This window comes from Vicia villosa, linkage group LG6, assembly GCF_029867415.1.
Source record: "Vicia villosa cultivar HV-30 ecotype Madison, WI linkage group LG6, Vvil1.0, whole genome shotgun sequence".
Lineage (NCBI taxonomy): Eukaryota > Viridiplantae > Streptophyta > Magnoliopsida > Fabales > Fabaceae > Vicia > Vicia villosa.
The window spans coordinates 75916582-75930276 of NC_081185.1; the positions used below are offsets into that span (position 1 = coordinate 75916582).

Genomic DNA, 13695 nt, shown 5'->3' on the forward strand with positions numbered 1-13695 from the left:
TTCATTTTCTCTAATCAATATACGAAGTGAGATTCATGTAGTTTTTTAATTAGTGTAAATCAGCTAAGAAATTCAAAGCTGCCTAGTATGTATTTTTTCGAGGTATGTGTAAATCAGCTAAGAATTCATTTTGATTATTTTTCACAAACAATTTTCGAGGTTGAAATGAACATTCCGTTAAAATTTCAACAGTGGAATATAATATAACAATGACCATATTTGTTATTTATAGTCAATAAATGCACCCAATTCGTCTCCATGTAACTGCTACTCTACATTTTTCCTGAATTAAAATTTTGTAGTTCTAGCTACTGAATTACTTTAGAAAATGACAACAAGCATAGATAAATCATTTATTTCAATCTTAAAAATTTGATACATATAGAGCATGCTTATAGCAGAAAATGAGGCTTGTTATTCAAACAGATTGTGGCCAGCTCCATGAAAATAAAAAATATCTTCTTGTGTTGTACTCACAACTTGAATGGCTCCAAGGAAGAATTTCCATCCAGGCCTTTTGCATAATAATGGTTTAAAAACTCTTTTATAGTAATATCTTTGTAGATTGGTGGGTTTTCTTTTGAAGTCAATTCCTTAAGAGGACCATAAACCTTTGATTCACCTTTAATTGGGTCAGGGGAATTCACAAAGAAGCTTGCAACAGAAATTCTCGGGCCTATGTCCTTTGCTAAAACTCGATGATAAACACTTACAAACCTGCCATTTGTGATAAGCTGCAACAATAGAAAAGAAATAGATAAAAATTCAACCACATATTAGTAGTGGTGTGCAACAGTCTATGAAAATACATAAGATATAGAAAACTAAAAAAAGAGTTTTCCCTTTGAGGTAACACCATAGGGAGATAAGCACCACTAGATCCCAGTAAGTACACATGGTATACTCTTCAATATTTTAATTAAAATCATGAATTTATAGGTTTTAAATTGACTAACTTATTTTGCATTATAACACAAACAACCCTAAAAGGATTTAAAAAAAAAAAAACATTTGAGAGTTTGTTCTTGTTAAACATATATCAATATCATTTTCAAAATATATAATATGTAAAATTTATACGAAGCTAATGATAAAACATAACAACAACTTATAATACGTACTTGTAGAAGATCCCCTATGTTTACAACAAGAGCACCATGAACTGGAGGAACATTGAGCCATTTATCCTCATGAAGAACTTGAAGACCACCAATATGGTCTTGTAGAAGTAATGTGATGAAGTCAGCATCAGTGTGACTGGAAGCGCCCAAAGTTAGTTCAGGTTCAGGACATGGTGGATAATAATGACCCAAAATATAGTGTCCTTCAGCACAATTAAAATCTTTGAGGTAGGAAGGGTTGAGTCCTAGTCCCTCTGACAACAACTCAAAGATAGTGAAACCCAAATCATTAATTTTTTGGGAATATTCAATCACAATATCTCTGCAAAGTATGAAATCAACTCGTCAATAGTTAAAATGATATATATATATAACATTAAAAGCATACATAACCCATAACTCAGTATCTAGGTATAAATTGAAATTTGATTATGATTTGGAAAGTAAGAGTTCAAATGAGTATTTAGTTCATTACCTGCATAATAATGGTATTTCTTCTGGTTTGAATGGATCAGGAGCAACACCAAAGCCAAATGAATCTCTCCAATTTGTAGGTTGGCCACTAAAAGGGGAGACGTTTGAGAAATACGTGACGTTTTTATTTGAATCACGCGTGTAAAACTCTTTCCTTACATCCGGATCTTGTTCGTGAAACCTACGGACTCCCTCAATCATTTCATCTAAGACAATAACGGAAATTCCATGATTAATGACTTGAAAAAATCCCCATTCTTGGCATGCATTTTGAATTTCGCCAATTACCTCTACCCGCCTAGCTGGATTGTTGTGTATGTCTTTGAGATCTATAATGGGAACACTCAACTTGACGTCTCTAACCGAGTTTTCATCGATGTCCAGCTTCCCAGTATGAAAAATGCGTGGGATCTTTGACACCCCAGATTCCACCAAACCTCTAACACCTTCTTTTGAATCATCAAAAGCTTTCACTTCAACTACTTTCTCCGAACTAAAATTAGTGAACTCTTCTAATTGGTTTGATTTTTTTTCCACCATATTGGGAGGGGATGAATAACACACTCTTTTGCCTGTAATGTAAAATGTGGAAGAGGAGTAGAGATATCTCGTTGAAAGGGAACTTTAAAATAGAATTGAAATGAGGGAGCTTTAATAGAAGAGAAAAGCTAAAGCAATGCCATAATTTATTTATTCTATTTTCAAACCAAAAAAGTAAAATATATTTTTTCCCTTAACTTTTCTCATATATGTTTTAAAAGTGTGTGGTCTGCTATTAAAAAATATTTTAATTAAAATAAATAAAAGTTTATAACATATATTTATTCTGACTTTTGAAAAAACCTTCTATTTTCTTCTCTATAAAAAATTTCTCATTTTCTCAATTCATTGTACACATAAAATACTTCTATTTTCTTTTCCTTAACTTCTCATTTTCTCATGTATGTTTCATGTATGTTTTAAAGGTGTATGGTATACTATTAAAAATATATTATTTTTTCTTTAACTTCTTTTTTTCTCATATATGTTTTAAAAGTGTATGGTATGCAATTAAAAAATATTTTAATTAAAATAAGTAAAAAGATTTTAACATATATTTTAACGTTCCTACACATTTTCCATAGTCGCAATGTCAAAAACACATGGATATTTACCTCTTAATTTTGTTCTCTAATAAATAAACGTTAGTGCAGTAAACAACGTTCTTTGTCTCATTTTCATTCTTCCTGGAGATTAAAGAATAAAATTGAATGCGGATACAAGTTCTATTGAGATATATTGTGGGGTCTAATGGCACCCATTTCAAATTTTTTTATGGGTTATATAGATATTTGAAAAATATAGTTGAGTTTTTTAAAGAAATTAAAAATATAAAATAATATAAAAAATTAAGTGAGACTAATTAAAGAACTCAAGTATGATGGATATGAATGCTCTAAGTTCTTTTACAAAATTAAAACCTTTTATTTAAAATTAATTATATTATTATCTTAAAATTAGTTTTATTAAAATTTAATGTTGGAAAAGTTGTACCTAGGTCCAATTTAGATGCAGCTAAAAGCTTACACAAAAAATAAAGATGCAGCTAAAAAAAAGTTGTACCATAACGTCTCTTTCTCTCACCTATAACTCTCTCATATATTTATTTCTGCTTCATTTTTTATTTAATTTTTTACAAAAATTGCAAAAAAAGCTCCCTAAATTCACAAAAAGCAGGGAAGCGGGAAGCCAAAGTTACCCAATTCCTCTTCCCTAAAATTGTCTAAACAGATGTCCTTTCTCTTTTCTTGCAATGAAAAAGTTAATTTCCTTTTCAATCATCCTTGCAACACCGCACCATCACTTCTCCACCGTGCTAATCCCAAATCTATTTCTGCCACCGCCGCTCACCGCCGGAAATTACGTTGGTTACCGAAACATGATTTAATTTGTGAACTTTATTATGATAATTCTGTGTGCTTTACAATTTTGATTCTCCTTTTGTTTACCTTCTGTTATGATAGTGCTTACTTTTTGTTTTTGTTTTTTTTCTTAGAATAATTGAAAGAATTGAGACAAGTTAATTAAGGACATGTATGTATGTTTTGATTTTAGGTTTCAATAGGGAATATTTCTCTATATTGAAAAATGGTTTTTTCTTATAATTATTTTCTTTTGTTGTTTCTTAGGGATTTAAAAGATGATAGTGGATCATGTTGCTTTGTTATAAAGGATGCAGGTACGTTTACTTTTGTTTCATTTTACATTGAATGTAGTCAGTTCCAAACAATGCACTGGTCCATTCCACTCTCATCAATTCAAACTTGTGGGTCAGCCTGTATTGGGATAGGGTTCGGTGGCTGTCCTTGGAAATTTTTTAAAAAATTTATAGGATTAAGAGGTATTATTAGGAAGGATTTCAAAAGTTAATATGGGAGTTAATTGGAATTTAAGAGGAGAATTAAATGGGGGCAGAGTATAGCAAAAAGTAAAAAATGAGCAGAAACGGTAGAAACTACATAAACCCCAAAAACACAGCGTTTATGTGTTTTGACGGGCTTAGAAGAGTCGCCAGGCTTAGCAAAATCGTAGAATCGGACGATCCTATGAGCCGGATTGCAATTCTGACGAATGTCCGACATCCGCAGAATAGACATGACTCGTTGTTGGACAGGGACGAGTGTGCGACACCCAAAACACGTGTCTATTGTCGCTAAATCACTCTTTCAACTGATGGAAACGCTTATTGTCGATTGTCTTGCATCAAATAGGCTCCAAAGTCCATGTATAAAAATAAAGCAAAATAAGGTTTTACTTTCTTTGTGCCTTAAGAGCGGAGAAGGAAGGAAAATAAAAGCCAATAACGACCATATCCAATAATGAGAGAAGCTTCATATTCACAAATGCAATGACAGATTCTGACGTATACATTGTACTACAATACTACTTCAAAATTTATTTATCTCAACCCACTGATTGGTTTAAGAGATAATTAGGAAAGAGAGAAGAAAAAGAGTGAGACCCACTATTTTTCCCAATATCTTCAAAAGAGCAAAGAAAGAGATTAGAAGTGTTATTTGCACAAGCTCAAGCATACACCTAATATATTCATACATTATATATAAATCCACCATCTTCCATATCACTTTAGAAGTGTTATTTGCACAAGCTCAAGCTCAAGCAGACACCTAATATATTCATACATTATATGTACACCCACCATCTTCCATTTCACGAACAGGAGGTTGATGTAAGAAAACAATTTTACACTCGTGATTTGAAAAAGAAAGTTCTCTATTATTCCAATACCAGTTTATTCAAAGGCAAATGTGCTAACTGGAGAGACACTGTTGGATGTTCCATGGCTCCTAATCCACCCAAATCAGAAGAGTTGCCTGAAGTATTTAGGTAATCAATTCATTTTTAAATCATTTATATCAATCATTGGACAATTTTGCTCAGAATTTTAGGGATTAATTGTTTGTTTACATGTGTAGAGATGTTGTAATAGAGTACTCCAAGAATATAATGGCACTGGGAACTGCAATTTTAGAGCTACTGTCAGAGGCTCTTGGTTTGGATCCATCATACCTCAAGGAATTAGATTGTGTTGAATATTTCGGGAAATCTAGCAACATGGAGTATCTCCTCTGACATACCAATGTTGGAAAGGCAAAGGGAAAGAGTGAATTTGCAACAAGTGTAAGATCAGCAAGATTACTTTTCTGTGCTGTAACAAGTTCAGAATTCACAAGGTTGTTCAAATTCAAGGTAAAGGTTATTGAGTTGTTTTAATATGACCACGGTAGACGTTGAAGCAACAGCCATAGAATCAACAAACTACAGCAAGAGATAAAACATTAGTTATCTCATTAAAATAAAAATTAAGATAAACTACAACAATAAACACAAAATTAGACAAAAACAGAATATGAACACATGAACAAAAATACAAACTACCACAAGAAACTGAGTTAATTTAAAAAATCATTACAAACACTCATAATTATAAATCCATAGACAGCTTGAAAAGTAGTCTACCTTATAGCAATAGCTACTAAATATTACACTGCAACTTATGATAACACACTATGATAACACTATTACACTCCATGTCCTTATTGATAGATAACCTTACCATACAAGGTTTAAAAAGCACACTTATGATAACACACTATTACTTCCATCTCCATAAAAATCTAGAATGCAGATTCTATCAAATCTGATTATTTCAAAACTTAAAACGCTCCAAAATAGAATTCCTATCGAGCTCCTTCTCGTAACGGTGTGCTGTGAATTTTGCTATGCTTGTGTCCCGGTAGATTGGGTCATTACTATCCTCCATGCCCTGAACCAAAATTGACCATGGGCACTTTTAAGCATACTGACCGCAACTTCATGACATTACTCCTCCAAGACCAACTCGGGGGACTTCAAATTCTTCATGAGAATCAGTGGCTTAATGTTCCTCCTATGCATGGAGCTCTTCTGGTCAACATAGGTGATCTTCTTCATGTAAGTATTTAAAAGTCTATATATACTTTATTTAAATTTATATGTATAGTTTTTTATTTTTCAGAGAGTATGTTCATACTATAATAATATATGGATACTAATTTTTTTATGCTCATGCAATGTCCGCTTAACCACAATTATAAATGTAATTAATCGGGTGTTGCGTAGATGTAGAAAAAATTGGGTGTCATGTGAAATATTTTTGCATATGAATGAATATATTTTTGTTTAGTAGAGACTATATTATCAATTTATCTGTTACTGTTGCAGCTTATAACAAATGACAACTTTGTGAATGTTTTCCACCGTGTCTTGTCAAATCATAAAGTGCCAAGAATTTCAGTTGCATGTTTCTTTGTAAATTCCAAGGACCCAGGCGAGGCCTCGTCAAAGATATACGGTCCTATTAAAGAACTGTCAGAAGAGAATTCACCAATCTACCGGGACACAAGCATAGCAGAATTCACGGCACACCATTACAAGAAGGGGCTCGATGGAAATTCTGTTTTGGAGCGTTTTAAGTTTTGAAATAATCAGATTCGATAGAATCTGCATTCTGGATTTTTATGGAGATGGAAGTAATAGTGTGTTATCATAAGTGTGCTTTTTAGACTTTGTATGTTAAAGTTATCTATCAATAAGGACATGGAATGTAATAGTGTTATCATAGTTTGTTATCATAAGTTGCAGGGTAATATTTAGTAGTTATTGCTATAACGTAGACTACTTTTCAAGCTTTCTATGGATTTATAATTATGAGTGTTTGTAATGATTTTTTAAATCAACTCAGTTTCTTGTGGTAGTTTGTATTTTTGTTCATGTGTTCATATTCTGTTTTTGTCTAATTTTGTGTTTATTGTTGTAGTTTATCTTAATTTTTATTTTAATGAGATAACTAATGTTTTATCTCTTGCTGTAGTTTGTATTTTAACTAATGCTGATCATAAAAAAATGTTGATGTGAATGATAAAAATTGCTATTTTTAAAAATGTTGATCATTTACCGATTTAAAAAAGTATTTTAAATGCTGATCATAAAATAAATTGTCATTTCAATATCAAAAATGCCTTGAATATCATTCTTTCATAAATATGCATTTAAAATGATTATTTTTATTTATTTTTCTCACAAATATAGCTTAACATATTATTATTATTATTATTATTATTATTATTATTATTATTATTATTATTATTATTATTATTATTATTAGAAAAAATTTGTATCTTAATTTAAAAACATTGTCAATAAATGTAGAAAATCATTTCAAATGTTAATTAACAATCATTTATAATTATAAATCATTAACCTTTATCATAAAAAAAAATACTGATTTGAATGATAAAAATATTGCTATTTATAAAAATGCTGATAATGTATAAATTTAGAAAATTATTTTAAATGTTGATCATAAAAAAAATTTAGTTCAATATCGAAAATACTTTGAATATCATTCATTCATAAATATACATTTAAAATGATAAGTTTTCTTTATTCTTCTCACAAATATAGCTTAATTACACTTTAAAATATTCTCATTTTTTAAATGTGAAATTATTGCATATTTAACACTTTTTTTTTGCAATATATAAATATTGATTATAAATATGCAATAACAACTATAATTTTTTATAGTTTTTGATCGTACCTGATCAGAAGAATCGTCAAGGCCTGCTCGGATGCTGGTCTTCGTGAAGTGAGAGGGGGGGTGTACCTGCAAGGTACTCCGATGCCAAAGTGAGTAGATGAGCAAAGGAGAGCAAGTACTAGCTAAGGTTAGAAGAGAATTGAATACCTGACCCTCTAGTCAAAGAGGGTATATATAGCCCCCAGCGCTGGGCCATGATCTCGCTATTGGGTTGGATTCCCAAGCCCAACTAGGAGACTGCCAGGTTTCCTGAGCGGAAATATCGGAGGTGCGTGTACGCCCTCTGTCCTGGTTAACCGCTCCGAAGTCCAAGGGAAGACGCGGTCTTTAAGGAGCCACGTGGGATCCGAGTTACTCGGAGGATTGGATATGAAAGAGCCCTGCGCGGAGCAGGGTCCTCGGCAAGGATGACGTCCGGGGGAGAGTTAACGCCGAGCAAGGTCGTCTGCTCCGGGTAGGGTGTTAGTGACGAGCAAGGCGTGTCGGGAAGGCAATGAACTATTCATGGGCCTCTGAGGCTTATTGGGCCGAAAGCGGTGTTGGGCCTAGCCTTGGCCCAGTCCAGAACAGGAGCCCCCCAAGTCGGAGTTTTCTGGTTAAGAAGCTGTGACTTTGCTTCTACGCTCGGACCCCAATTCTCGTGGTTGCTCGGTGGATCGGTCCTCGCTACACAGACGCGCTCGGAGGAAAATCCAGTGGTGGGCGAAACGTCGCGCGTGGGAACCACGCGCTGACGTGGCATAGGCAATGATGGCCTAGGGTCTAGGAAGCGGCGCCTGTCAGGAGAGGTGACGCTTCGCCTTCCGAGCCTTTTTCCTATAAAAGGGGGCGAATTCTCTCATAAGGGAGTTTTCCTTTCTCTGTTTATCTGCTCGGCTTCGATCAAGGGTTCCTCGGAGAATAATTTCCCAGCTCGTTCATCATATCAAGATCGTTGCTTAGCGAAGGATTCTCCCCGGCCATCCACATCATGTCTGCAAGTAAGTTCGTTTAGCCTGTCGTTGCTTTACTATTTTCATAGGATTTGTGTTTCGCTTTCGAGGTCTTCGCCATCGTCATCCTCCCCGGGTTATCTAAGCGATGCCCGGGGGTCAGCGTGGGTTGGCAGGCCGGAGTACGTTGGCGTTAAACTGCTTAAGATAAGCTTTCCCGTTGTCGTGTCATCTGTGAGTCCTCGGCTGACGAGCGTTGTTCCTCGATGGGGGTTTGGCCGGGGGCTCTGCTGCTCCTGCTCTACCCTTTCGCTTGCCTTGCGGTGGAAGGGTGGATTTGATGGACTATCGAATTCACTTCTCCCTTCTGCGTGCAGGTGAATCAGATTCGAGTGCTACCTCAAGATCCGGCTCGGACACCGACTCGACGACCAGTGACTCCGACAGCTCGACGGCAACTAGTTCCGACGTCGAAATTATTGAGGAAGATGGCACTCCCTCGGCCGAAGGCGCTCACACGGGATCCCCTGGTTCGGATGCCGAGGGAGGGGTTTCCCCTATGCCGTTATTCAGTTATGAACATATCGTTGCGCCCGATTGGATAGCCGAGGAGGCTCTATCCGTTGTTTCTCGGTACACCGCGTCTCTGGATGGGGCGTTTACAGAAATTGAGGTTCTGGGGGAAGGCGATCCGCCCAATTATCAAATAGGTTGGCCGTCTCCGGATGAACGCATATGCTCTCGGTTTGCCGGGGATGGGTTTGCGATGTACGATTACGTGTTTAGGGAGCTCGGCTTCCGGTTACCTTTCTCTGGTTTTCAGGTTTCAGTTATGGCGTTTCTATCTCTGGCGCCGTCCCAAATTCATCCGAATGCTTTTGCTTTTATGCGGGCATTCGAGATTGTTTGTGATTATTTGGGTATAGGCGCAACGTCTACGTTGTTCGGAAGATGTTTTCGTGTTCAACGGCAGGCGTCAAACGGGCGGTACAGCTGGGTTTCGTTCAGGAATGCCGAGCGTAAACTCTTCGGAATGTATACTGATTCCGTGAAGGGTTTTAAGGATCGATACTTCGTTGTCCGCCCCCTAAGTCCAACGGCCTACTCTTCGGTGTCGGATATGGTGGCCGAGCGGGATGCCGAGGGGGAGATAGTGAGGGATGAATATGGACAGGAAGTAAGGGAGTTCTGCACGACGTTTCCGTTTTTCTGGTGGAAGGGTCATTTTGCGTCTCCTCCGAAATACTATGCTTGGGAGGACGATGATTTGGATGATCAAGACCGGGAGTCATACTCGGTCCTCTGCAAATACGTAGATAGCTTTACTATGTCTCGTTGGGTGACGAGGAATGGGGATCCTGTATTGGACGAGGACGGGGTGCCGATCACTGAGCAGCGGCCTATTAATACCAAGGCTTTGCTAGCTTGTCGGACTCCCGAGGAGACCTGGATGTTGTTAGGTTGTGTCCATTCACCTTGCTTTGTGATCTCTGTCCGGTATTTTGCTAACTTGTTTATTTTTTCTTTGCAGAGGCTATGCCGGAGAAGGAGGATAATATCCTGAAACAGGCATTGGATGCGAGGAAGAATCAGAAGAAGAAGAACCAGGGAACCGGAGCTGGAGAGAACTCAGGCTCGGCAGGCTCTCCTCACAAGACTCATGCCGACGAGAGGGCATCCAAGAGATCTCGTCCTTCCGAGGGAGGACGTCCAGATCAATCGAACCTAGGTCCCGGGCGCGCCTTCGTGTTGCCTCCTTGCTACAAGGATGGAGGCTATTTCGAGAAGTTCCCCTTGGTTACCTCACCGGACGAAGCTCGTCGGATCGGTGATATGGACCCCCCGTCCCTTCAGAAACAGTTGGCGTGCGACAGTGCCGCCGTGGTGAGGGTCTTGGGGATGGCGCAAGTGTTGGCCAGCGGAGGTTCGGGCTCGAGCGAGGCCCTGAAGGAGGCCGAGGCGGCTAAGAAGGTGGCCGAGGACAAGGTGAAGGCCATGGAGACCGAGCGCAAAGAGTTGAGGAAGAAGGTCGACGCGGTCCTGAAGCAGAAAGACGCGGAGGTTGCGGCTGAGAAGAAGAAGCTGGCTGACCTTCGACTCGAATGGGATCCCTCGGCTGACGAGTCGCCGGATGTGGCAGCTCTAAAGTCTAGGGCTGAGTTTGTGGAGAAGATAGAGAGCCTGAAGATAAGTCTGGCCGACATGGCCAATGTCGGGTTCGAGCGTGCTCTTAACCAGCTGAGGCTTCTGAACCCTGGTTTGAAGGAAGACAATGTCGGGCTCTCTTCGAGGATCGTGGATGGCGTGTTGGTGCCTGAGTCCCCGGGGAGCGAAGAGTAGAAAGTGTAGTTCCGGGCCTGCGTGTCCGTCTTTCCCGGCCTGCGTGCCATTCTTTTTGTTGGGCTATGCCCGGATAATTTTTGGGGCCTGCGTGCTCGGCAATGATTGTAACCTTTGACATCGCCGGCCAATTTGGTCGGCAGCCTTAATGTTTTGTAGCTTTGCTTGTCTATATTCGTTTACTCGCTCCTTTAAAGTATTATCGTTGTATGCTCGTATTTTAATAACACTTCCCGGTGCTCGGAAACCGGGGTGTTCCTTCCATACTTAGGATTTTTTTCGCTTTTAGCCGGCTACGCTCGGGTATGCCGGGGATCTGCTTATGTCTGAATTTTACTGTCGCATGTTTGCGTTGCTGTGTATTGATGATTATGGGATCCGCTCGGGTGTTCCGGGGACCTATCTGATGATTAGAATTTTGAGTAAGGACGATGCTCGGCTTGGATAGATTGCCCGGGCGTGTTGAGTACGGTCCGGGTGCGCAGAGCAGGTGTGCGCTTTTAGCGGGTACGAGACCATGTTTATGGCCAAGTTCTCGCGGCGTGAACGATCCCATCGCGAGCTGGGGTTCTGCCAATCAGGTACTTCGGCGGAGGGTCTAGGTGTAGAGTCTTCCGTGTGGTCGGTTTTCCCATTTCGTGGGAGGATCCGACCGATGCTGTCGTGGAGTTCCCGTGTTCGTACCGACGACGCGGGTTCCTTCCCGGCTTGCACTTGTGCGGGATGCAGGTCTCCGGGGGTGTTAAGTCGAGTCTAACTGTGATAACGTCTGAGTTTTTCAGCGTTCCAAGGCCGAGCAAGTTTTACTCCGAGGAGATCTTCAAGGTAGTAGGCGCCGTTCTCGGTTTTATCGTAAACTCGGTACGGGCCTTCCCAGTTCGGGGCTAGTTTACCTTCGCGCGAATCTTTCATATTTCTGCGGAGCACTAGGGCGCCGACTTCGAATTCACGCTTGGTAACTTTGGTGTTGTAGCGGAGAGCTATCTGTTGTTTTAATTTTGCTTCTCGGAGGGAAGATCCCGTGCGGATCTCCTCGACCATGTCGAGTTCTTCCCTCATAGCTTCGTCATTGAGCTCTTCTTCGAGGGGTGCCTCGGTGCGCCGAGAAGGTTCACGGATTTCCACGGGGATCACGGCTTCGGTGCCGTAGGTTAATCTGAATGGGGTCTCACCTGTGCTCGAATGGGGGGTTGTTCGGTATGCCCAGAGTACACTATGAAGTTCTTCGACCCAAGCTTTCTTGGCTTCGCCGAGCCTTCTCTTTAGTCCCCGGAGGATGACTCGGTTAGCCGCCTCGGCCTGCCCGTTCGTCTGAGGATGCTCGACCGAGGTGAAGTGTTGTTTCGTGCCGAGCTTGGCTACAAACTCTTGAAACTTTCTATCGGTGAACTGGGTGCCATTGTCGGTGATTATGGCTTGAGGCACCCCGAATCGGGCGAGTATGTTTCGTTTGTAGAAACGGAGCACGTTTTGAGACGTGATTTTGGCGAGCGCCTCGGCTTCTATCCATTTCGTGAAGTAGTCGACGGCGACCACCAGATATTTATTCTGGTATGAGCCGACCGGGAATGGTCCGAGGAGGTCCATTCCCCAGGTGGAGAAAGGCCATGGTGACGATAGAGATTTAAGCTCGTTAGGGGGAGCCAAGTGCATGTCGGCGTGACGCTGGCATTTGTCGCATTTACGGACATGCTCTTTGGCATCTTGTTGCATGGTCGGCCAGTAGTAGCCGGCTCTGAGGGCTTTCCTCGCGAGTGATCGGCCGCCGAGATGCTGGCCATTGATCCCTTCATGGAGTTCTTGGAGTATCTCAGATGCTTGCGAGGCGTCGACACACTTAAGGAGAGGGATGGAGAAGCCTCGCCGGTATAGTTTGTCCTCGACGACCGTGTACGAGCAGGCTCGTCTCTTGATAGTTGAAGCTTCCTTCGCGTCGGCGGGTAGTTCGTCTTTGGTGAGGAAGTTATATACCGGGGTCATCCAGCAATGGTCGTCCCCGATAGCGAGCACTTGCAGAGTTTGCGCGTTTTTGCTTATGCTCGGTCTGGGTAAGAGTTCCTGGATTACCGACTTGTTTCCCCCTTTCTTTCTTGTACTCGCGAGTTTAGATAATATGTCGGCTCGCGAGTTATGCTCCCGAGGAATGTGCTCGACGTTTACTTTTGAGAATTTTTTCATTTTCTCCCTGACGAGAGTGAGATATTCGGCCAGCGTGTCGTTCTTTGCCTGGTAATCGCCGCTGACTTGAGATGCGACGAGTTGGGAGTCGGTATAGACCATGACTTCGCGAGCACCTACGTCCTCGGCCAGCCGTAGGCCTGCTAGGAGGGCCTCGTACTCGGCCTGGTTGTTCGACGTGGTGAAAGACAAGACCAAGGATACCTCGATGACGAGTCCCTCGTCATTTTCCAGGATTATTCCGGCTCCGCTTCCCGAGCTACTCGAGGCTCCGTCTACGTAGATGGTCCATTTGTTTTCGGTGGGGCCCGGGTAGTTAGCAATTGAGGTCATCTCGGCAACAAAGTCGGCGAGCGCCTGAGCTTTAAGCGCCTTTCTTCCTTCGTATTGGATATCGAATTCGGATAGCTCGAGGGACCATCGTAGCATCCTTCCGGCCATGTCTGGTCGGCTGAGGAGTTGCTTAATCGGTTGGTCCGTCCGAACGACTATGGTGTGAGCGAGGAAA

General features: G+C 40.7%; 2 protein-coding genes across 2 annotated transcripts; one reads left to right on the forward strand and one right to left on the reverse strand.

Moving 5' to 3' along the window:
- Positions 1–332: 332 nt before the first annotated feature.
- On the reverse strand, positions 333–2229 carry LOC131611679 (1-aminocyclopropane-1-carboxylate oxidase homolog 12-like). Its single transcript, XM_058883601.1, has 3 exons — positions 1597–2229; positions 1122–1443; positions 333–734 (listed from the first exon to the last, which is right to left on the reverse strand). Exons 1-3 carry the CDS (start codon positions 2133–2135, stop codon positions 474–476), a joined length of 1122 nt encoding a protein of 373 aa, XP_058739584.1. The 5' UTR covers positions 2136–2229; the 3' UTR covers positions 333–473.
- A 998-nt stretch (positions 2230–3227) lies between these two features.
- LOC131609238 (1-aminocyclopropane-1-carboxylate oxidase homolog 1-like) lies at positions 3228–6868 on the forward strand. Its single transcript, XM_058880913.1, has 4 exons — positions 3228–4982; positions 5072–5215; positions 5897–6089; positions 6360–6868. The coding sequence occupies exons 1-4, from the start codon at positions 4783–4785 to the stop codon at positions 6615–6617; spliced, it is 795 nt and encodes a 264-aa protein (XP_058736896.1). The 5' UTR covers positions 3228–4782; the 3' UTR covers positions 6618–6868.
- The last annotated feature ends 6827 nt before the right edge of the window (positions 6869–13695 follow it).

What these genes read in the sequence shown, in the direction of transcription:
- LOC131611679 (XM_058883601.1), bottom strand. Translation starts at nt 2,135, where the DNA reads ATGGTGGAAAAAAAATCAAACCAATTAGAAGAGTTCACTAATTTTAGT. An exon ending in GAAATACCATTATTATGCAG is followed by an intron (nt 1,444 to 1,596) that starts GTAATGAACTAA and finishes CATACTTTGCAG; the next exon opens with AGATATTGTGATTGAATATT. An exon ending in ACATAGGGGATCTTCTACAA is followed by an intron (nt 735 to 1,121) that starts GTACGTATTATA and finishes CTATTGTTGCAG; the next exon opens with CTTATCACAAATGGCAGGTT.
- LOC131609238 (XM_058880913.1), top strand. Translation starts at nt 4,783, where the DNA reads ATGTACACCCACCATCTTCCATTTCACGAACAGGAGGTTGATGTAAGA. An exon ending in GGGAAATCTAGCAACATGGA is followed by an intron (nt 5,216 to 5,896) that starts GTATCTCCTCTG and finishes GTGTCCCGGTAG; the next exon opens with ATTGGGTCATTACTATCCTC. An exon ending in ACATAGGTGATCTTCTTCAT is followed by an intron (nt 6,090 to 6,359) that starts GTAAGTATTTAA and finishes TTACTGTTGCAG; the next exon opens with CTTATAACAAATGACAACTT.